The sequence below is a fragment of the Artibeus jamaicensis genome, unplaced genomic scaffold (genome assembly GCF_021234435.1).
Source record: "Artibeus jamaicensis isolate MK-2021 breed Jamaican fruit bat unplaced genomic scaffold, CSHL_Jam_final contig_601, whole genome shotgun sequence".
Taxonomy (NCBI): domain Eukaryota; kingdom Metazoa; phylum Chordata; class Mammalia; order Chiroptera; family Phyllostomidae; genus Artibeus; species Artibeus jamaicensis.
In genome coordinates this window covers 600,638-624,691 of record NW_026521902.1, presented here as the reverse complement: position 1 = coordinate 624,691, position 24,054 = coordinate 600,638, and the positions used below count along the sequence as shown (strand labels likewise).

At 45.7% G+C, this 24,054-nt stretch overlaps 1 protein-coding gene across 5 annotated transcripts in view; it reads right to left on the bottom strand.

The window, feature by feature from the left end:
• The window catches only part of GRIK4 (glutamate ionotropic receptor kainate type subunit 4), a 478,818-nt gene that overhangs the window by 48,853 nt on the left and 405,911 nt on the right, over window positions 1–24,054 (bottom strand). For 4 of the 5 annotated variants that reach the window (XM_053670672.1, XM_053670674.1, XM_053670673.1 and 1 more), the window contains 2 exons: window positions 14,727–14,834; window positions 8,737–8,940 (listed from right to left, as the gene is read on the bottom strand). In XM_053670672.1, the coding sequence (XP_053526647.1) occupies window positions 8,737–8,940; window positions 14,727–14,834 (312 nt within the window). The remainder of the gene's footprint in view (window positions 1–8,736; window positions 8,941–14,726; window positions 14,835–24,054) is intronic. The other variant, XM_053670675.1, reaches the window with a different exon arrangement.

Here is a 24,054-nt window from a genome sequence, read left to right as displayed (position 1 = left end):
TGGGTGAAGAGGTGAGGGGATTAAGAAGTACAAATCGGTAGTCACAGAATAGTGATGGGGATGTAGAGTACAGTAAAGGACATGGAGTAGCCAAAGAACTAATATGCATGACCCATGGACATGAACAGTGGTAGGGGGATTGCTTGAGGGAGTGGGGGGTGCTGGGTGCAGGGGGGCCAATGGGGAAAGTCAACTATAATAGCATAATCAAAAAATGTTTTTTTTTTTAAATTAATTATTTATTTATTTAATCTATCTTTAGAGGGGAAGGAGAGAGGGAGAGAAACATCAATGTATGGTTGCCTTTCGTGCATCCCCTGCTGGGAACTGGCCTGCAGGGAACCGGCCTGCAACCCAGACATGTGCCCTGACTGGGAATCGAACTGTGATCCTCTGGTTTGCAGGCCTGTGCTTAATCCACTGAGGTACACCAGTCAAGGCCAAAAAATGTTTTTTAAAAAAGAAATTTCATATCAGTAAAGTCTAGAAGCAAACATTAAGTTTCTATTTTGAAAAAGTTATGCAAAAGAAATGTTTGTTTCATCTAGCCACTCTCTCATCAAACTGGGCCAGGTTGAAGTAGGCTCTTGCAGCAGGTGCTGCTCTCCTTTCCAGGCATATTTTCAAAGAGCTGACCTCCAGCACTTGCCAGCCCCCACCTTAGATCAGTCCAGGGCAGAGGGAAATGAGTCTGTCCCAGGTTCAACAGAGATGTCTTCACAGTGTGTCATGTCAGACAGCTGTCACAGGCCCTGTGTTTAAGTCTGTCTCTTGCTCACTGTGCGACCTTGTGCAGGTTACTTAGGCTCTCTGAACTCATTTTCTTATGAGTAAAGTATGAGCAGTAACAGCTTCATGGGCCGTTATAAGGATTAAGTGAGTTAATGTGAAGGCCTGACACCAAGTCAATGCTTACTGCTCCGTTAAGGTTTACTGCCATCTCTGTGATTGTGCTGTTCCTGATTCTGGGATCCTGCTTCTGTCCTCTGTTCCTTCCCTCAAAACCCCAGAGACCCAGCCTCTGTTTTGGGCTGCACCATCCTGCTGGTGGGTTTTCTAAGGCCAAGCCCTTCTACCTGACTTGTTCCTTCTGATTCCCATTTGCTGTTGACCAGACTGACACCAGATTCCCCATTGGCTGTGCTTCCTGACCACACCCACCCTTGTTTTGATTTCTTGCCTACTTCCTGTTGTTCACCACCCCCTGGCAGCCAGCCAGGCCCCCAGTGGACCATCCTTCTGCCATCCAGGACATAGAAGTTCTGCTCAGGGTGTCTCCTGGGTTTGGATAAGAGATCCATATGGCAGGAGTTGTTAGTGTCCAAGCAGCCCAAATTAATTGAATGGACCAAATACTGACATTTAAAAAGATCTAAGCTTTTGTTTTGTTGCCTAAATTGCACATGTAGACACAGCTGGAGCAAGAGTCTGTCATCAAGCAAGGGAGCGTATCTGAGAGCTGCAGAAGAAAAGAAATAATCCCACAGGTTCTGGGAATGGTGGAGCAGAGCAGGGCTCCCAGAGGGCCACCTCCTTAGCTGCCAATGTGGCTGCTGGCAAGACTGAGCCAGCCTGGCTCTGGTGCTGAGAAGTGGTGGGATGTCATTGCTCCTGACAAGCTGTAGGAAGGCAAGAAAAACAGTCTGTGAATAAGCCCCCAGGAGTATATATGGATCTGGCCAGGAACTGAGAGACAGAGAGGCCAAGGCATGACAATAAGCAAATTGAACACTGTAAGACCTTTTGGTGCAAATTCATTTTCGTGAGAGAAGGATAGCCAGGAGACAGAAAGAACTGTTCCATTCAGATTCTTTGAAGGAGGGCTAGTTCCTCACAGGAAGGCACAGGAAGAGCAGGATCCACCTGCTGGGGCAGGGTGGCAGGTGCACAGCAACAGGGTTTGATGACTGAGGTGCTACCAGGAAAGCAAAGCACAGTGTGCGCTCAAAACATCTGCATGTGGTAGTTAGGAGGTTGCCCTGTGAACCCATCTGAGTTTGGAGCTTGAAACCACACTTCTCAGCCATGTGATCTTGGAAAGATAACCTCAGAGCCTCAGTGTGCCAATCTATAAAATGGGGGTAATGATACTTTTCCTTGTAGGATTCTTTAAAGATGAGAAAATATTTGCAAAGCCATTGTTAGTGTTGTACCTGGCATGAAGTAAGTGCTCAATAAATAGTGCTCATTGCTATCTTTAGAGCACTTTGTAGCCAAGAGCGGCAAAGGTCAGCAGTCAGTGCCAGAAGGGGTTGAGCACAGTGCATGGGAGTCTCAGGTGAGGTGATGCAGAAGTCCAGACAGGTGACATGGGTACTTGCTGCATATGTTCAGGCTGTTTTCACTCTTCCCCACCAACAGACACACTCAAGAAAATATAGCCAGCAAACACAATGGGAGAAGGTTTACTCATGGCAGTTGGAGAATGCATGTGTGGTGGGGGCTAAGCAGATACCCTGTTAGGTCAACCAGCTTACAGAGTGAAGACAGGTGCAGCTGGGGCTTAGGAACAAATTAGAAGAATGGGGGTCAATTTTAGAGTCAGCCAGGACATTTCCTGGACATTTCCAACTCATGGGGAGAGCAAAGAGGGATGAAGTGGCTTACATTCTCTTCCCCTCAAGACAATATTGGTGTGGGAAATGGGTGGAGTTGAGCCAAGGCCCACCTGTGGGTTTCTGGGGAAGGCAGAGCCTAGGAAGGGGAGGCAGGTATTTTCAGGAAGCATGCTCAGTCCCCACAGCTGCAGCAGAAGGGCAGCCCCAGAGAAAACATCATCTGGAAGGCTCAACATGCTAAATGCACCTGGACCTCTGGGCCACTGGTGAGCTTTCCTTCTTACCAGTCATAAGGATAATCTGAAAACCAACAACCAAGTCTCTGCATTGAGTTCTTCTGTCTAGGCTCTACATTCCTTGGGGTCAAGGACTGTAAAGGTTAGAAATTCTTTTACATGTGCTTTCATATCATTCTATCCATCCATCCATCCCATAATTACTGAGTGCTTTTGTATCCTGGGGACTATTTCATCTGCTACCAGGATAGGGATAAACAGGGCAAATGTAGTTCCTGATCTCAGTGAATTTACATTCCAGAGAAGGGAGATGGGAAATAAACAAATAGTCCCATAATAAGAAAATGATTATAGACCGTGATAATTTCTTTGAAGAGAATACAACAAAGCAATGTGTTAGAGAGTGACCAGGAGAGATGAAGGTCCTTTGGGGTAGCAGAGAAAGAATGCTTCTCAGAAGAGGTGACATCTGGCTTAGATCTAGATGATGAGTTGGAAATAGTAGGTTGGAGACTTGGGGAAATTGGTTTCTGACAGGAGGAAGGGAAAATGTAATGGTTCTACACTGGAATGGAGCGTGCTATGTTCAGGAAACCAAGAGAAGACCAGCGGGGATGCAGCAGAGAGAGTGAGGGTCGACTGACAGGAGAGGCAGGGCCTTGTAGTATCTTGATTAGGTGCTGGATTGTAAGGATATTGGTGAACTCGTGGCTGATGCAAGGCAGAGGATGTGGGAAATGCTTTTGCTCACTTAATGAGTGAACAAATGGTATCCCAGGAAGATTCAACTACTACCTTAAGGTTTAGGAACAGACCCTGACTTTCAATTCAGGGTATTTCTCTGTAATCCCAAGAGGACAAATGGATTGGATACCACTGCTACCATCCTAACAGAGGTACCTTCTTCCCCAAGAGGTGGCCCAGAGACCCTCTGTCCAGAGTGAATTTCTGCTCCTTTGTCCCTTTCCTGCAGAGGGCAAGAAGGGAGGGTGAGAATAGCATTTCAGCTCACCACCACCTCACAGAACATTTAGAATGCTGCTGGACTTCCCCACTGCACACACATCCCTGGACACATGGGTCAGGCACACTTTTGCAGTCTCCAGACATGATGGGGCAAGGAAGAGCTCACCCAGGCAGCCTGGGAGTAGGGATGAACTGGCTCTGGATGAGCTCATCTCACATAAGTCAGCAGGCATGGACACGGTACATGTGTTTGGAGACAGAGGGTGGGAAGGCTGAGAGTCTGAGCTTCAGGCCTGGAAAGGAAGTGCAAACAGAGCCTGCTATGGAGAGGCAGGTGTAGAAATGGGAGATGGAAAGGAGAGGGCAACACCCTTGAGAGTTACTGCATACCGGGCACACCTCACAGATTTACTAGAGGTCATTGATGGCTCACGAGGACCTGGGGAGGGTGCTCTAGTTTCCACTATGAGGATGAAGACACAGGGGTCAGAAGCACTGGGTGACTTGTCCAAGCCCACATGGTGGGTATCCAGCAGAGCAGGGAGAGCCAGGTGTGAGGATGGGGTGGGTCACGTGGGCACAGCCAGTCCTCCCAGGGCATCAGCTCCTGTCTCCTGATGAGTCCCAAACAGGGCTTGGGCCCAGCTCTGCCTTCTTGCTGGCTTTGCTTACCCATGACTTACTGTACTCTTTCCCACCTCTGAGTCCCACCGGAGCTTCACGTCCATGTCCTGTGCTCCTCACTCTGGCCATCTATAGCTCCTCATTTCCATGCACTGTTTCTCTGGGCATAAGCTGACCAGCAACCTGTCACCAAACCTAGGCCGGGAGCCTTCCCTCTCACTCCTTGTCTTGTTGCTCCCTGTTTATTAACCAAGCCCATCCATGAATTGCCTGTTAACCTATTGCTGCCACTCAAGTCCTAATGCTGTAACTGTCATTCAAATCTTCATTTGAACTATTCACCAGTCCTTCATAAACCAGTATCAGAACCAGCCTGTTAGAATGCAGATTGCCTCCCCACCAACCTCCAGAGCTTCTGGTGAGTACTGGGGACAATGCTGCTGCTGGTCCAAGGACCACACTTTGAGAACTGCTGCTCAAGTGTTTACTTCCACACCAAAGATCTAATCATATCATTCCCCTGCTTAACAACTCCAGTAACTTCCTCCTATCTTCAAAGTACAGTCTAAACTCCTTACAATGAGTTTTACAAGCTGGGCTGTAAATTGCCTTTGCAGCATTGCCTCAAGCTCCTGACTTTCCTAACACCTCTGATGTGGTCACATCGCACAATGCGCATGCCTTAAACCCGTTACATCTCCAGGCTCCATGTCTGTCCGCACAGCTCTCTCTGCCAGTACCCTTCACCCCTTGGTGCTTATCAAATGATGCCTGCTTGTCCATCAAGGGCCAACTTGACTGTTTCTTTTCTTAGAGGCACCACAGTGTATGAGAGTGACCATGGACTTTGTTGTCAGACAGGCTTGGCTTTGAATTCCAGATCAATCACCTGGCAGTTGTGTGGCCCTGAGTTAACTTCTCTGTTAAACTGAAGTTAACCTCAGCTTCATTATTATAAAATGTGAATAACAATGTTTATCTCATAGGATTGTCGCTGGAGAAGAAATGATGCATATAAATACCTGGCAAGTAATAGGCACTCAATAAACAGTAGTTATGAGTGTTATTAACTTTGCTCCAAAGCCATGCCTGCCTCTCTGGGGCTGAACTATTTCTTTTTTCTCTGTACTCCTATAAACTTGTGTCAGTGATTCCATTTTGCATATAATACAGGCTACAGTCTCATTATTTTTATACATTAGGCATTATTTAAAGTGTAGTTGGGGCGATTATATAAATTGTATGAATAGATCCTCCAAGCAGACCTAGTGGGCATGTGGCTTGGCAAATTAAAGGTGTCCTTGCAGGAAGAAACCCTCTATGTGGACAGAGCCTCACACCAGAGCATATGCAGTATGAAGGTGAGTTTCCTTCCTCCTGCCTTGGGTTGTTTGGTAAGGCTGTCCTTCCACAGGCCTCTTTGCAGACTGTTCATCAGTTGGGCTTGGTGCAAAGCCATGACCAGCACAGTGACATGGTGACACACTCCTACATGCCCTCCCTCCTGCCTGCCCTGGTCCCTCCCTCACTGTCGTGGTCCTGGAGTCACACTCCTAAATTAGTGCAAAGCCGTCCCCCTGAGCCCTGTCTTCCGGGAGCACAGCCTATGATAACTCTGACACTCCTTGTACATCAGGCTACATGCGAGCACATGTGTGTGTGTAATATTTTAAATCCTTACAGTCTTTCCAGAGGAACACTGAAGCCCTGGGGAAGGGATGGGAAGAATGGAATAAATCTCTCCAGAACACACAGGTAGTTGGTGGGTGACACTTCAGTGGAGGTCCATCTGATCTCAAGATCTCTGCTCTCAGACGGTGAGTGCTGCATTAGACAGACCAGGGCTGAGCGCTGGCCCTAAACTTACTTGCTGTGTGATCTCTGACAGGTCACTCTGTGGCACCCTCCTGCCTAGTCGACCCCAGGGGTGCTCAGACTGCCTTCTGGCTGAAGTGCTCTTGCTGCCCTTCAGAAGTCCACTCAAATATCATTTCCCAAGGAAAGCATCCCTCCCTCACCTACTTTCCTCTCACGATTGGAGCCCACTCTCTCCAGGTGCTCTCACTGCCCCTTCTGGGCCTTTCTTGTGCTGCTCGAAGTCAAAAATTTTTTTTTAAAGATTTTATTCACTTATCTTTAGAAGGGAAGGGAAGGAGAGACGGAGAGAAATATCAATGTATGGTTGCCTCTCGTGTGTTCCCCACTGGGAACTGGCCTGCAACCCAGGCATGTGCCCTGACTGGGAATCAAATGGTGATCCCTTGGTTTGCAGGCCTGCACTCAATCCAATGAGCTACACCAGCCAGGGCAGAGTCTAAAATTATACATGGATGTGATTGTTCACTCATGTCTGTCTCTCACCGGGAAGATTTGCAGAGCAGCATCCTTGTTTATTTTATCCCCTATTGAGTCTCCAATGTTTAGAATCATGGAAGGAGTGCAATGAATATTCATTAAATGCATGGGTTTAATTTACCATGTAGCCAAGTTTTGATGACACCAAAACAGCAGCATTTTGGCTTGAAAGCTGATCTGGGATGAATGGTAGGATTCTTCTGTGATCGCCTGTCATTCTGTGTGTAGCTGCAGGTCCTCAAGTCCCAGGCTGCTCTCCTCTCTCTGCCAGTTCATGTCACAGGAATAAGGGCTGTGTGCTGACTCTGACATCCCTGAGGTCACCCACCAGTTACCAGAGAGTAAAAGGGGCTGGAGGAAAAGTCTCAAAGTGATTGATCACACCAGTGGGAGGGAAGGGAAAGGCCTGGTGTTCCCACTTTCTGTTTACCCTGCTGGGCTGCACGTCCACACTGCAGCAAGACTGTGTCAGGAGCATCTAAAAATGTGCAGAAAAGCAGCACATCCTTTTCCACTGAAGCCTGGTATCATCAGCAGTTTAGGCCTGGGTCTCACAAACAGCAAGTGACTCTCTGCAGGAGGCTTCACCCACACCTGAGTGTACAGAGCTTGCACATGGCTCTGCCACAGGCAGCTGAGTCAATACCCCAACCAATACTAGGATGTTATCTTATAGTCTGACTTTGGTATAGGTAAAGGGTTAAAGGGAAGGGAGTAAAGAGAAAAGAAAGAAAAGAAAAGAAAAGAAAAGAAAAGAAAAGAAAAGAAAAGAAAAGAAAAAAGAAAAGAAAAGAAAAAAGAAAGCAGAGGTGGAAGGGAAAAAGATGTGAGGGAGGAGGAAGAGGAAGGAAGGACAGACTGGCCTGGATTTATGCGCACCTTTCTTTGTGACATCAAAGTCCAGCTGAGGTGTGTACTGTGACAGAAAGAATGTGGGCTCTGGAGTAAGACAGACCTGGGTTCAAATCCCAGCCCAGTCTCATCCAACTTTGTGGCTTTGGTCAATTGTCCAAGCTCCAGATCGCTCATTTTTAAAATGGGGATAAGAAGTAGTTAAAAGATAAGTTGAAACAGGATCAGTGACCACCTCTGTAAAGCACACTGCCTGCTGACAGTATCCGGGAAGCTAGTGGCTGGAGAGCAGCAGGGCTCCTCCTGCTCTCAGAACCCACAGAGAGGGCAAGGGGTTGGCTCAAGGTCGCCCTCAGAACTCAGGTACGGGCTCTCTGCAGTGGGTTGTCCATCACCTATCCTGATCAGAAACACTCAGTTATGAAAATATGGGCTGTGAATTAACAATAACCTAATTAATTTTTATAAACAGTGTGTACCCAGAAAAAAAGAGACTTCCTGCTGAAAGAACTTTCTATATCTTCACTCTAACCTAACAGATGACTGATAGTCTGAGAAGCTTGCCTATATTTTAATCCATATTCACTGTAAAAATCTACAGCCTGAGCAAGTGCACCTTGGCCCAGGGTCTGTGGAAGCACATGAATGGCAGCAAAAAATAATATAAGTAACAATAACTAACTCTGACTGACTCCTCTGACAGTTGATCCTTTTCCCCTGTTATTTAACTGTGTGTCCCCTGACAGCACCTCTCAAAGGTCAACACTTTCTCAGGGCTTGTCCGAGCCCCGCCAGTCATGCTAATGAACAACAAAACAATCAGAACAAACAAAGAGCACCTGGATTATCCAAAGATGGAATCCAAACTCTCTAATTCATATGAATTGGTCAAAGCCTCCCTTACCTGTTCTAGGTACTGGACTGGGAAAACGCCACGATGTCAAATATTTACCAACAATTTTCACTGCTGCCTGGCTCAGTGCCAGCTCAGTAAAGACTTGCACAATGAATAGACAAATAAATGAAAAATGCATGAATAATGGACTGAGTAAATGGAGCATTCATAAGCATACAGTGCAACTTTATGTCCTTCCATCTCCCACCCCAACCCACCCATTAGTCCAAACCACCTGCTCTTTCCTTACCCTAGCGATCAGCTCCCCAACCATTCCTGTCCAGGTGCCATTGGCCTCAGGAACGCCGTACACACCATCTCCAACCAGACGGATCTTGTAGTTGAACCGGAGGATCTCCGCCAGCTCCTTGAGCATGTCCACACAAAAACCCTCGTAGCGGTCATTGCCTTCCATCTCCTGGTGGTTCCCCTTCAGCATTAAATATGGGTTTTCCTGCAGCAAAACTAGACAGCTGTCATTCTACTCTTAGCCCTGGTGTCTCAGCCACTTGTGATGGGGGACCTAGGGCACAGGAGGTTAGGGATACAATGGGGTAGATATAAGGGAAGTGGCTTGGATAATGGGCTACTTTGGAGGTGGTGATTAGCTTCCTTCCTCTAGCTTCTAGGCACTTCTCTTACCAGGAATGCACAAGGGTTCCATTTCACAGGCTATCAAACTGAAGCCCCTCTACCTTGTTTAAGGTTATCATCTGATCCCACCACCACCCCATCCCTTTCTTTTGTTTATTCTACACAGAACTGTCACTGAGCATTATGAGATACAAGGATGCTGAGAATATAGCAGGCTAGGTAAGAACGTGTAATGAACAACTGCAATGCAGTTGCAGCCAGGAGTGTTGGGAAGTGGGGAAGGTCTCTGGGGTGGAGTGTCCAGAGGAGTTCCCATGGAGGAGATGGGAATGGAGCTGGACTCCAGAAGATGACAGAACACTGACAGATGGACATAATGCAGATGGAGGGCATCACGGGCAAGGGAAAGGCATGATCAAGGGCATAATCTGAGAGGACTTCCGCCAAGATGGAGGTGTAGGTGGAAACACCTTGCGTCCTCACACAAGCAAATCTAAAAACAATAAAGTTTAACAACAATAAACGCAACCAAACTACACAGAAAATCGACAATACGGAGTCCGAAAACAACAAAATGCTCAGCTAAACTGGTAAAAGGGGTGAAGCCAGCAGCGGAGCAGGTTGGCCAAAAAGATCCCCGACCAGGGTGGTGTGCAGGCAGCCGAAGGCATGGATCCCAGCTGCAGGCTAGCTACGGGCAGACACAAGGAAGAGTCACGGCTGGCTGTCTGCGGTCAGTCAAGCATTTGCATGCAGATAAACCAGCAAAGAGGGGCGGGCTTGCACATTTCTGCTCAGATAAACAGGCGGGGGTGAGCAGTGGGATGGACTGGGTGAGCAGAGAGGACCACCATTGCTTCCTCTCTGAACCCGTCCCCACATATAGCGTCACAAACCAGTGACCTGGGTGGCCCCACCCTGGTAAACAACTAAGGCTCTGCTCCTCATACGAAACAGGCACAAACAGATAAAAACATGGCTCAAGAACAACTCAGAGCCCCAGAGCCAATAAATCTAAGCGATCAAGAAATAGCCAGACTCTGAGATGCACAGTTCAAAACACTGGTGATCAGGATCCTCACAGAACTGGTGGATTTTAGTCACAAATTAGAGGAACATATGAAGGCTAAACTAATTGAAATGAATGGTAATGCACAGGGAACCAATAGTAATGGAAAGGAAACTGAGACTCATATCAAGGGAGTAGACCAGAAGGAAGGAAAAAATGACCAAAAAAAAAAAAAGAATGAAGAAACAAGAATTCAAAAAAATGAAGAGAGGCTTAGGAACCTCCAGGACATCTTTAAACATTCCAACATCTGAATTATAGGAGTACCAGAAGGGGAAGAGGAACAGTCACCAGTGGAAAACTTATTTGAATAAATAATAAAAGAGAACTCCCCCATGCTGGCAAAGGCAATAGACTTCCAGGAAATCCAGGAAGCTCAGAGAGTCCCAAAGAAGTTGGACCCAAGAAGGAACACACCAAGGCACATCATCATTACATTAGCCAAAATTAAAATGAAGGAGAGAATCCTAGAAGCAGCAAGAGATAAGGGGACAGTCACCTACAAAGGAGTCCCCATCAGACTGTCAGCTGATTTCTCAAAAGAGACCTTACAAGCAAGAAGGGGCTGGAAAGAGGTATTCCAAGTCATGAAATCCAAAGACCTACACCCAAGATTGCTCTATCCAGCAAAACTTTCATTGAGAATGGAAAGACAGATAAGGTGCTTCTCAGATAAGATCAAATTCAAGGAGTTCATCATCACCAAGCCCTTATTATATGAAATGTTAAAGGGACTTATCTAAGAAAAAGAAGTTAAAGAAACATGAACAGTGAAAGGACAACAAACTCACAGTTATCAACAACCACACCTAAAACGAAAGCAAACTAAAAGGACAGCTAGATCAGGAGTGGAAACATAGAAATGAAGATCTCAAGGAGGGTTAGCAACAGGGGAGTGGGAGGAGGAGAAGGGGGGAGAAGGTACAGAAAATAAGTAGCATAGACAGTATGTAGAAAATAGATGGGGGGAGGGTAAGAATAGTAGGGGAAATACAGAATCCAAAGAACTTGAGACACGTGTTCATGAACTAAAGGGGGGAATGGTGGGAGAGGGGCGTGCATGGTGGAGGGGAATGGAGGGGGGAAATAGAACAAATGTAGTGGCATAATCAATTTAAAAAAATAATAAAATAGTGTACCTATTAAAAAAAGGTATAATCTGAGTTAGATCAAGCTTGGGCTATTCAGGGGACAATAGGTCTTCCCATTTAGTGGAGCGTGGGTGGTGGAGAGGGGTGGGGACAGGAGAATAAACTCAGAAAGATGAATTAGAGTCAGTATGGGCCTTGGCTGCTAGGATGAGGTGAATGTACATTGCACATATGTAGTAGACAAGTAACAACACTTTTAAGGATGTGAGTAAACAATATTAAGTACAAGGGACAGAACATCTGGGAGTAAGAACAGACCTCTCCTGATTTGAGATATTGGGTCCTAAGCCACAGTTTGATTCAGGTTGGATTACAGAGTGCTGGAAGGACACAGAAAGGGTCCAGCTTGATGACAGCTTGGGTGTGGGGCACAGAGGGTAGGGGTCCTCAGAGTCCTGGAGCCAGAGACAGAACTGAGGGTGGCGTCTCACTGCCATGGGTGGTTTGGAAGGGAAAAAGCTTTGCGTTGTGTTGAATTTGAGTGTTGGTAGGTTACCCAGGAAGAAATGTTTGAGTGAGAGAAGGACTGGGGGCAGAGGCTGAAGGCTTCTGTATGGAGGTAATTACTGCAGGTCCAGAATACTGAAGCCATTGAGGGAAAGAACTGAGGAAGGACTAGAAGGATAAGAAGAGACCCCAATTAGGGTCTCTCAGGAAACCCTGATCTTAGGAAAAATGAAGAGCAGCCATAGAAGACGACAAAGCAGAGCAACCAGAGAAGCTGGAAATCAGGAAAATGAGGTCCTGGAAGTCAAGAAGGAAGAACTTTCAAAAAGGCAGACAGGGCATCTGGGTCCTCTGTCACTGGCAACCCTTCATGGAAAAGTCAGTGGGGGTGGCCGAACTCTGCAAGAATTGGGGAGCGAATGAGATGCGCATGGGTGAGATTGGAGCAGTGTTTTAAGAAGTTAGGAGGTAGAAGAAGGTGGGCAGACCATCTTTCCACCAACTGCTATAAGTCACATCACTCTCTGAGATTCAGTTTGCAATTAGCAAAGAACAGGGTTGGAGGATGCCCAAGGGCCCACCAAACCCATGATTCATGATTCCCTAAATTGGTGGGTAGCTGAAAGGGCAATGGGATGTGGATAAGGGGGTGGTTATAGCATCTTGGGATGAGAGGGACCAGAGTATATTTGTAGGTAGAAAGAAAGGAATCCTTCAAAAAGGAGAGACTGAAGAAGAAAGATATGTGTTGGTTAGTGCTACAGGGTTGCAGGATCTGGTGGAAGAAGACAGGGTCAAGGTGAGCATGAGCCTGGGAAGTGAGCCTGGAGTAAGGTGGGGAGCATGGATGTGGATAGAGAGAAGAGGTGAGGAGACCAAAGATGAGAGCATGCCAGCCCTCAGAGCTGTGTGGGAAGCAGGTGGGCTTGAAGTCTGGATGTATGAAACTGATAAAACTGCTTAGGGGGTGATAAGGAGTGAGTGAGAGATGAGCACAGGCACTGCTGAGGCTCAAGGGAAGTCAGGAGGCAGAACACAGATCAGTTATTGAGAGCAGGGATTGCGAGGACAACTGGACTTGAGGACAGGCATGAGACAAGGTTCTGAGCATCGGGTGCAAACAATTTTAGAAGCTGGGAGAGGGAAGTGCTGAAGTGCTGGTTTGCTGAGATCCAGCCAGAAGGGACTCCTGGGTCAAAAATATAGAGACCCAGGCAGCTTAGAGGTTATGAGGGGGGCAAGGGGAGAGCAATTTTATGAGTGTGCTACAGTGGGAGAGGGGAAGGTAGAAGGTTATGTATCAGAGTGAGGAAGCTCCAAGTTAAAGGTTATGATTCATGATCAAGTCCACTGTCATGTCAATGACATGAGGCAAATCTCCCTGCTTTTCACTCATGCTGAGGAAAGCACCCTGCCTCAACTCAAGAGTTCCTCTGTGCCCCCTCTGCTTTCCCATCCCTTCTGTCCTTGGGATCCCATCTCCTCCTCTGATGCCATTTCTAAGGACTCCTGTTCCTACAGCCAGGGTTCTGCACAACCATCTTCCTGTCTTACTTGGTGTACCTGAACCCAGGTAGAATGTAAGTGAAGCCCAGACTGACTCTTCCAGAAATTAAGCACTCAGTGAAAAGCACAGATGTGGACTCAGGGATAGGGCTTGGCTGCAGGTGTCCATCCCTGGGATGGCAACACCCCAGCAAGTGTCACACAATTATGCTGGCCTTATAGCTCACCTCTCTCTGCTGACGCTCATTTCCTAGGAAAACCTGTACTTCTCAGCGTCTCCTGACTGCTGACCATACTCTCCTTGATTCAGTTTTTCCTACCTTTGAAGCCCATCTTCCATGTCCCTTTTCTGAATGCTTTGCTGACATCTCCAATGGGATGGGAGCCCTCTCCCCTTCAATCCCTAGGGGCCAGGTGCATACGTCCTTCCTGGTTCCTATCCCACTCTGCTTACAGAACATCAACAATTCTAGTCCAGGGTCTGGGCCCCAAGAGTTCACAAAGTTAGTGATGCAGGTTCCTGAGCTCTTTCTATAAGTTCAAAAATCCTAAAAGAAACCAACACATTTGCAGACCTTGCACATTTAGCAATGATAAGGCTAAGCAGGCTAACTAAGACATCAAGTCTCTGCTTTGGGCCGGAATTATATCAGTACTGCAACAGTGGTTATCTGCTGCTGATAAGATACTGTGTCAGGCAGGGAAATACACTTTTGATTAGTTAAAGGGGTAGGGTTGGGAAGAGGAATAAACTAATTATTGCATAATACATGCATTTGATTTAACTGACAAATCTTTTAAGACACGAGGCCTTCGGGGATGAAGAAGAATACCTTGGCCATGAATGAACCTGACTAATGCCATCTACTAAATTATAACTTCTCTGAGGCTAGAGACTGAGTCTTACTCATCTTTGTGCCTTCAGGAATGAGCATAGTGCCTGGTATCTGGGGAGAAGGGCTTGGTAATCGTTGAAGAAAACTGGGTAGAAAATAAAGATGGCTCCTGGCCCTATAAATTGAGAATGTTTTCTTCACCAGCTGAAAATAAAGAAAGAGGCCATGAAAATCCACTGGACCTCAGATGCACTGCAAGGGGGCATTTTGTACACTATAGGCACCCAGCAAGGTAGGCTGTGACAAGAGAGAAGGGGGCCGTCCTGGAGGACTTCTCTCACCTTGTGTCATAGGCCCCCTTCCCTTAACCAGGCACAGCTTCCCCAACTGCCTGGAAGAAGCATTCACAAACTGCCATCTCCCCACCCCATCCTTCTCCCCCAGCTGCTTTGTAACTCATCAAATGTCATTTCCATATGAAATAGCAACTTGAGTTTAATTACACTTCCATAAGTTGGTCTTGGTGCTGTGATTAGAGCTCCCATCCTCTGTTCACGGGGAAGCCCATGAGTAACCTAGAGTTGGAAGAGGCAGCCTGGGAGCTGCAGCTGGGAGTCTTGAAGGGCACCCTGCTTACCAGAATGGTGGTGACAACCAGGGTGGTGTTGAAGAGGTTGTTGGACATGTTGGAGGAGTAGAGGTGGCGGTCCATGCTGAGGCCATCTGTCACATGCCACTGGCCAATCTGAGGAGACCAAGGAGAAAGGATTGGGAAGAAAGTGGGGAAGGAGGAGGCTGTGGAACTGGGTTGCTGAGGTCCTGCAGGTCTTCAGGGTTGGAAGGAGCTGAGAGGCCAGTCCCCTGGGCTGCATGTAAGCCATAGAAGCAAAGAGAAATACGGCCTATGAAGCAAAGGGGCTAACCTGGGGCAGAGGTACTGTTACATGGGATTGGGGGGGTCAGAGCAGGGTGAAGAGACCTATGAGAGCAAGGGAAGAAAGGGGTAAAGACTTAGGATAAGCAGAAGAAAAAATGGAAAAATAAATCAGAAATGGTATAGAGTTCAGGGAAGTTCTCTGGCACAAAAGGGAATGGAACATGTGGATTCACAGTATCTTGAGGCAGAAATGAGCCTCAAAGCTCTTTTGCTTCATCCTGCCTTTAACAATTCTGATTATCTAAATAAGAATCGGAAAAATGTACTGGAGAGAACTAGCATATATTAGGCATTTAATAAATGTTTCCTGAATGGGTCAATGAATGAATGAACCAGAAGAAGGGCAGCCCAGGTTCTAGTCCTGTTGATTTACTTGCTAGCTGTGAGAATGCAGGCCAGTTACTTAACTCTTCCTGAGTCTCAGTTTCTCTGCCTATAATAAAGATGGCAGTGTCTACCCTGTCTTCTTTTCAGAGAACATGAGAGCATGGATGTGTCACTTTGATATTATGTTATTCAGGCCAGACCCAGAATCATGGATCTTGACTGTGTGATCTCAAGAAAAGTTATTGAACCTCTCTGAACATGTTTCCTTCACTTATTGTCTTAACTCCTATGAAAAAAAATCCACAACTTAGTTCTCTAATCTTGAAAGTCACCAAGACCTAAACTCAATAGCACTGGGATTTTAGATGTTTTTCACCCCCAGTGGAACCCTCCTTATAAATGTGTGTGTGTGACCAATGTATTTCTACTAGCTGGAGCCTCTGGCAAATCATTTCTAATGTTGAGTGTTTGATCTGGGCAGCTAGGAGAGACAGCTGGCAGCTGGGTGGAAATCCAATGAAATGAACACATCTGCTTTGCCAGGCATTCCCAGGCACTAACAGCAGCTTTCCTGGAAACTCTTACAAGTTCCATGGGTGCCAAGTGGCTCTAGTCTCCAGAGCTGCACTCTGGGTTCCTCTTGTGGAAGCTACCACATCAGTAAAGACATGTCTCACCCTTGGCCTCCACCTCCACCCCAAGGGGTCAGTGGTTAGTGAGTGAGAACCATCTCTCTGATGTCACAGCTTGGAGCTCAAAGAGGGGAGGGCCAGGCTAGGACCACCCTGAACCCTTATTGGAGACTATGTTGTAGGCCCCTGGTTTTAGGCAGGAGCCAGATGGTGGCCATACCTCGCAAAGGAGAGATGGCCAAAAACTCCTTTTCAAGCCTCTTTGAGCATGCCACCTGGAGAAAGGTAGGTAGCTTTCCCCACTTCTGCAAGGCCTGATTGGTCCTGTACATGCTCATGGGCACTTCTGCTTTACAGTGTCTTATGCATACATGCACAGGAAGCCTCATTTTATAGATAAAGAAGCTGACATCAAATAAAATAACCACCTAACTTTTCTGAGGCCACCTTGTTCCATCAGGTGGGAGGCTTAGGCTTGAACTCCTGTGCTTTTGATCTCAGGTGACTCTTCCCAAGCAAGCCTTCATGGCCACCCTGTCTGGCTCCGTCAGTGTTCTACTGCATGTTTTTGTTTATATGTCTATCTCCCTCTAGCCAGCCTGGGCTGGCCTATTTACGCTAGCACCCAGCACCTTGCTCAAGGACTGGTACTTGGAAGCAAGGGGAAGCCACCATTTCATATAGGCAGCATGTTGCTGTCGGTGGGGCCGGGGCAAATGCAGGCAAGCCCTCCTCTGGCTCTCTGAATTGTCTACTATCCCTAAAAGGGACCAGTCAATTCATGTTATTGCCAAGCTTCTCCCATCTTCTCTTTCTGCAGGGCAAAGGAGTGGGGTGGATGAGGGGTTGTTAGTATAGGCAGTTAGATATAAATAAAGGGAGAGAGCAAAGGAAATCAGACATTATTAAACAAAATAAACTATGGAGTGTAAGTCTGCTTCTCTAGGAAGTTTCAGCCTTCATAGGCACCCCAGGGGACTGCAGCATTGTCCTGCCAAGAGGATCAGTGCTCCTCTCTCCCCTGTGTAGGGAGAAAAACCAGCTTTCCAATTTCCCAAGGGTGCAACTGGTCCATCCCCTGAGACCATGAGGGGAGTGAAGCACTGTGCAACAGAAGTCACAATGGCAACCATGGAACCCTGCCAGTCTAGCCTGTGGAAAGGATCAGATTGGATAAGAGACACAACCCCAGAAGACCTAGGGAACAGACTGGTTAAGGGAAGGGCCCAGCAAAAGTCCAGAAAAACTGGGGAAGCTGATTGATTAGTTTGAGGGAGTGCCTGGTCCATCCCAAGCCCAAGATAATATAACTTGAGCCTAACAAAGACAAAGCCCCTTTTCCTCTCTTATCTGGTAACACACACTCTCTGTTTGCACATTTTCACCATAGCAGCCACGTGGCCCAAGCAGACTATGTGGGCCTGAGAACAGACTGAACTAGCTGGATCCAGATAGGGATGTGGACTGAGCTTTGGCACAACACAGAAGACACAGAACTTTTGGACCCTGGACTTTGCACTGGGCTTGATGAAGGCAAAATTGGACTTCTTCTATGGAGCAACAGCTGGAAATGGGAAATGGGACATTGGCAGCCCAGGGTCACTCCTTCGATTTTGCATCTGGAGCCACAAATAAATCTTATTTCCAGACTTCATCATCCTTTGTAAGTCCCACAAAATGCTTTTTTCATGACACTGCAAGGACCTCACTTCCACCAGCAACAGGATGAGCTGCTAGATTTTCAAGGGAAAGAGAAAGACTAACAGTAGTTACTAGGCACCTTTCATGCTAGATGTTCAATCATCTCTGAATTCTGCCACCCACCCTATAGAATATTTTATTTTATTTATGAGGAAACTGAGTTCATAGAGGTTTAATGGCTTGTCTAAGTTCATCTAGTTAGTAGGTGTGGCCCAGGTTTGCACCTAGAGCTGTTTGACTCATAAATCCAATGTTTTCTGGTCTCTTGCTTTCTCTTGGGTGGGGACATGGATGTGCTTGCCCTTGTGAACAGACCTGGATAAGCAGAGAAAGCATAAAACAGCCATCCAGCAAAAAACCTGGACACAGAGGTTTTTTTCTCCTGGGTTTTGACATTCCATGAAGGTGCAATCATTATTCTCACAGAGCCTCAGATTCCCTGTCTTCTAAATGGTCAGAATTGGCTCCTGATGGTCTCCTAGGGTGAGAAGGGCCATATCTGGATAGAAGGACATGAAGAACCATTGATCTGGATGTCAGCATTTGGATGTTTGGGATAGGACTGAACTTCTTAGGGTCCTATTTATCATCCTAAATGTGCATTTCACACTGACATGGTCAGCAATATCTCAGCCCCATCCTAGCCCACTTTCCACTTCACTGTGTCCAGGGGACCCAGTTCTCACCAATTGTCTGCCCAAGCCCTGGACTACCTGGTCTTACCTGAGCCACAACATAGGTACCCACAGAAGCCCGGGATAAAATAATTTACTGAGAACTAGATCTGACAGCCTGAGCAATTTAACCACCCACCACCTTTCAGAACATAGCAAAGAGACTAATTAGGCCCTAAGCTCCAACCAGAAAATGAACCTCCCACCTATCCTTCCATTAGCCCCCAAGAAAATGACAAACTCATCAGATTCAACAAAGCTATGTGGTGGCTATTATCAATGCAAATTAATTGCTGAAAGGCAGTGGGAGGGAAAGTAAGAAACAAAGCCAGGAGCCTTGGGGCACAAGCTAATTGCCCTACCCACTGGGCACCTATCATGTCATGCACATGCCAGGGGTGGGCAGGAGACACAGCTGTCTGTGTCTCTGACATGCTGCTCTGCCTCCAGTCAAATTCCTTTGCTTCGCCCCACTGATACCTGGCCCCAAAACCTCTTGCAGAAAAGCTATATTATAAGTCTCTTACACATGTCCACATGTGTGGTCTTGATTATGCACCAAGTAATGTCTTCTCTTGGCCCTCTCTCTGAACTTCCTGTCTTTCTCAACTTCTCTGCTTTTCTCTCCATTATCCAGGTGACTCCAGGAGTTGAAGAGAACGGAGGTGAGAGTATGGACTTGGATTACTATCACTGCTAGACTAGACAGCACTTTAATGCACATAAGAAAAAGGCTGATGTGGCCATAACAGTGTACACCTGAGAATGAAGAATACAGGCTGGATTTTTCAACCTCTACTTACCTTTGAACACTGTACAATCTGCATCATGAATGCAATGGCTCCAGATTTGGAGGACTTGGGTTAAACCTGCTTTCTCTCTCATGAGTTATTTGACTTTGGGTAAATTACTTCATCCCTCTGAACTTTACTCTCCCTCATCTATACTAATTGTTACCTGATAGGGTTCTTCAGGAAATTAAATGAGATGGGGGGTGTACACACTAGTAACTTGGTATGCAGTCATTAATTTAATTTTTAATACCATTTTCTGAGAAGGTGGGGTTTCTTCTGTGCCCTAGAGAGGGCTTTGCATTGCAGAACATGATTTATTAGACAGATTAGGCCAGCAGATCCTGGACCAGCAGATCAACATTAGAAATGCAAATTCTCAGGTCTCGTTTCAGACTGACTAGATCACAAACTCTAGGAGTAGGGGCCAGCTAAGTGTGTTACAGCAAGTACTTTAGATGATCCTGATGCAGGACAAACTAGAGCAGAGCAAGAAGAAAAACTCAGACAATAAAACACGCTGAAAGGGAACCAAGGGCTTAGAGATGAACAGTGACTGCTTGCCTGCCTGTGGTGAACTAGAAAATGTTTAAAAGGTGGCTCTCCACCACCACCCTGCCCCTGTGCAGCTGATCCTCTACGGAGGGCAAAGGCTGGTGATAAGTGGTCACAGCCAATCCTTGCAGCTGACTGACCTGGGTAAATCCCTCCCATCAATCTGCCAATAGCAACCAAGCCTCAACTAAGAGGGGGGTATATTCAGCCCACACAGAGGTATACCTCAAGTACCCAGCATAGGTGACAGGGGAGGCTGACCCATTGGACGCTACAGGACACCTACTACATTGACCATGCTACCAAGATACAAAGTCAAAGTAGTTTTATCTAATACATAGAAACAAAAATAGGCTGTCAAAACAAGGAGACAAAGAAACATGGCCCAAATGAAGAACAGATCAAAACTACAAAAAAAGTTAAACAAAATGGAGGTAAGCAATCTATCAGATGCAGAGTTCAAAACACTGGTTATAAGGATGATCAAGGAACTTAATGTGGACCTCAACAGCATAAAACAGATCTAGTTAGAAATAAAGGGAACACTGATTGAGATACAGAACAATTAACAGGGAAACAACAAAACAGTGGATGAAACTGAGAATCAAATCAATGATTGGGAACATAAGGAAGCAAAAAACAACCAATCAGAACAACAAGAAGAAAAAAAGAACCCCCCAAAATGAGGCTGGTATAAGCAGCCTCTGGGACAACTTTCAGAGGTCCAAAACTTACATCATCGGGGTGCCAGAAGGAGAAGAGAATGAGCAAAAAATTGGAAATCCATTTTAAAAAATAATGAAAGAGTGCTGGCTGGTGTAGCTCAGTGGATTGAGCGCAGGCCTGTGAATCACACGATTGCGGTTCGATTCCCAGTCAGGGCACATGCCTGGGTTGCAGGCCAGTTCCCAGCAGGGGACTCATGAGAGGCAACCATACATTGATATTTCTCTCCTTCTCTCCTTCCCTTCCTCTCTAAAGATAAATGAATAGTCTTAAAAAAAAACTAGAAATGTTATTTTTTTAAAAAATGAAAGAAAACCCCTAATCTGATGAAAGAAATAGACGTGTAAGTCCAGGAAGCACAGAGTCCCAATTATGATGGATTCAAAGAGGCCCATTCCAAGACACATCATAATTAAAATGCCAAAGGTTAGGACTTCCACCTGAGATGGAGGTGTAGGTAGACACACTGTGCCTCCTCGCACAACCAAAAAAAGGACAACAAGAAGTTTGGAAATAAAAAACAACCAGAACTGACAGAAAATTGAATTCTATGGAAGTCCAACAACCAAGGAATTAAAGAAGAAATATTTATCCAGACTGGTAGAAGGGGCAGAAATGGGCAGGCAGCTGGGCGGGGAGATGACTTGCCAAAAGGCGGTGGCTGGTAGACAGGGGCAGACAAGGCAACAGCTGGCAGACCTGGTGAGATGGCAGATTTCAGACTGGGTGGTCCCACATTCATGTGCAGATAAACTGGGAGGAACAACTAGGGAGTGAGACAGACCACACAACCCAGAGTTCCAGCACAGAAATAAAGCCTCAAACCTCTGATTGTAAACACCTTGTGGGGGTTGAGGCCTGAGAGGGTTGAGCAGGAGGAACTCCTAGCTTCACAGGAGAGTTCATTGGAGAGACCCACAGGGTCTTAGAATGCACACAAGCCCACCCACCAGGGAATCAGCACCAGAAGGGCCCAATTTGCTTGTGAGTGGCGGGGGAAATGACTGAAAACCAGGGAGAGCTAAGCAAGCAGCATTGTTTCCTCTTGAGCCCCTCCCCCACAAACAGCATCACAATGCAGCAGTGTGGGTTGCCCCAACCTAGTGAACACCTAAAGCCTTGCCCCTTATACATAAAAGGTTTTCCCAAACAGGAAAAAAATGGCCCAAATGAAAGAACAGATCAAAGCTCCAGAAAAAAAATACAACTAAGTGATGAAGAGATAGCCAACCTATCAGAGGCACAACTCAAAACACTGGTGATCAGGATGCTCACAGAATTGGTGGAATATGGTTGCAAATTAGATGAAAAGATGAAGGCTATGCTAAGTGAAATAAAGGAAAACATATGGGAACCAACAGTAATGGGAACTTCCCCAATCTGGCAAAGGAAACAGACTTCCAGGAAATCCAGGAAGCTCAGAGAGTCCCAAAGAAGTTGGACCCAAGGAGGAACACACCACGGCACCCAAGATAAGGAGAGAATCTTAAAAGCAGAAAGACAAAAGGAGACAGTTACCTACAAAAGGAGTTCCCATAAGATTGTCAGATGATTTCTCAAAAGAGACCTTACAGGCAAGAAGGGGCTGGAAAGAATTATTCCAAGTCATGAAAGGCAAGGACCTACATCCCAGATGACTCTACCCAGCAAATCTTTCATTTAGAATGGAAGGGCAGATGAAGTGCTTCCCAGATAAGGTCAAGTTAAAATAGTTCATCATCACCAAACCCTTATGATATGAAATGTTAAAGGGATTTATCTAAGAAAAAGAAGATACAAATATGAACAGTAAGATGACAACAAACTCAAAGTTCTTAACAACTGAACCTAAAACAAAACCAAAACCAAACTAAACAAATGACTACAACAGGAACAGAATCACAGAAATGGAGATCAAAGGAGATAACACGGAGGGTTATCAGAGGGGGAGTGTGAGGGGGAGAGAGGGGAAAAAGGTACAGAGAATAAGTAGCATAAATGGTAGGTAGAAGATAGACAGGGGGAGGTTAAGAATAGTATGGGAAATGGAGAAGCCAAAGAACTTATATGTATGACCCATGGACACAAACTAAAGGTATGGGGAATGTGGGTGGGAGGGGGTGCACAGGGTAGAGGGGAATAAAGGGGAAAAATGGGACAACTGTAATAGCATAATTGATAAAACATATTTTTAAAAATGCCAAAGGTTAAGATAAAGAGAAAATCTTAAAGTCCGCAAGAGAAAAGAAATTAGTTACCTACAGAGGAGTTTCTATAAGACTGTCAACTGATTTCTCAAAAGAAACTTTGCAGGTTAGAAGGGATTGGCAACACATATTCAAAGCCGTGAAAAGCAGGGACCTACAGCCAAGATTGTTCTACCCAGCAAAGCTATCATTTAGAGTTAAAGAGCAGATAAAGAGCTTCCCAGACAAGAAAAAACTGAAGTTCGTCAACACCAAACCATTATTATATGAAATATTAAAGATCAAAACTATGAACATTAAAATTACAACAAACTCACAATTATTAACAACTGAATCTAAAAAACAAACTAAGCAAAGAAGAAAAACAGAGACAGAATCATGGATATGAGAGCATTTTGATGGTTGTGGGATGAGAGCAGGGTGTGGGAGAATGGGTGAAGAGGTGAGGGAATTAAGAAGTACAAATAGGTGGTTACAGAATAGTCACGGGGATGTAAAGTACAGAGTAGGAAATGCAGTAGCCAAAGAACTTATACACATGACCCAAGGACATGAACAATGGTGGGGGAATTGCCTAAGGGAGTGGGGGGTTCTGGGTGGAGGAGGGCAAAGGGAGAAAATTATGACCACTGTAATAGCATACTCAAGAAAATATAATTTTAAAACATTAAAAAATATAAAAGGTGGCTCTCCAGATAAAACAACCCTGATCTGTAGCATTTGTCAATTTCTGTGGTGTAAACATTTCCCTGGAAACTGATTTCAAGTTCCCAACCTGATGTAACTGAACAGAGTTGGGAACAGAAGTGTATAGGGTGGAGCAAAAGTAGGTTTGCAGTCACGAGTACACAAAACCCATTTTTTTCTTGTATTATTATTTATTAATTGTATTATTTTCCATATGAACAACTGTCAACCTGTTTTGCCCTCCCTGCACAGTGAGTGGGCTCTGCTCCCTGGTGAGCAGGCTCCAGCACACCACTGCACCCAACATGTTTACACAGGCTCTGGGCTGGGACTGGAAGTTAGACACACAAACCTCTTTGCCTTTCCATGTTATTTGTGAGGACAGTGAGGCCCACATAAGTTAATAATTTATCCTAGTAAACGAGCTGATAAAAGGAAAATAAAGGACTCAAATAAGGCCAATGTGCTGCTTAATTGGGATCACAATATTTGAAGCAAATGTGTACTCCTCTTCACTACTGATTCTAATGCTCTTAGAAGAAACCTCTGAAGATAGCGGTGCTTAGTCAAACGGCAAAATTTAGATAAATACAACTGATATGAAATGTATTTGCCCATGCACAGAAAGTATCACTTATCCAACACACTCAAAGGATAGAAACTCCACATAAATCAGTAATAATCTTGCTCCTTTAAGCACTAAAATTTTGGAGTTTTAATTATTTATTTGAAAGCATTATTTCAAAAAA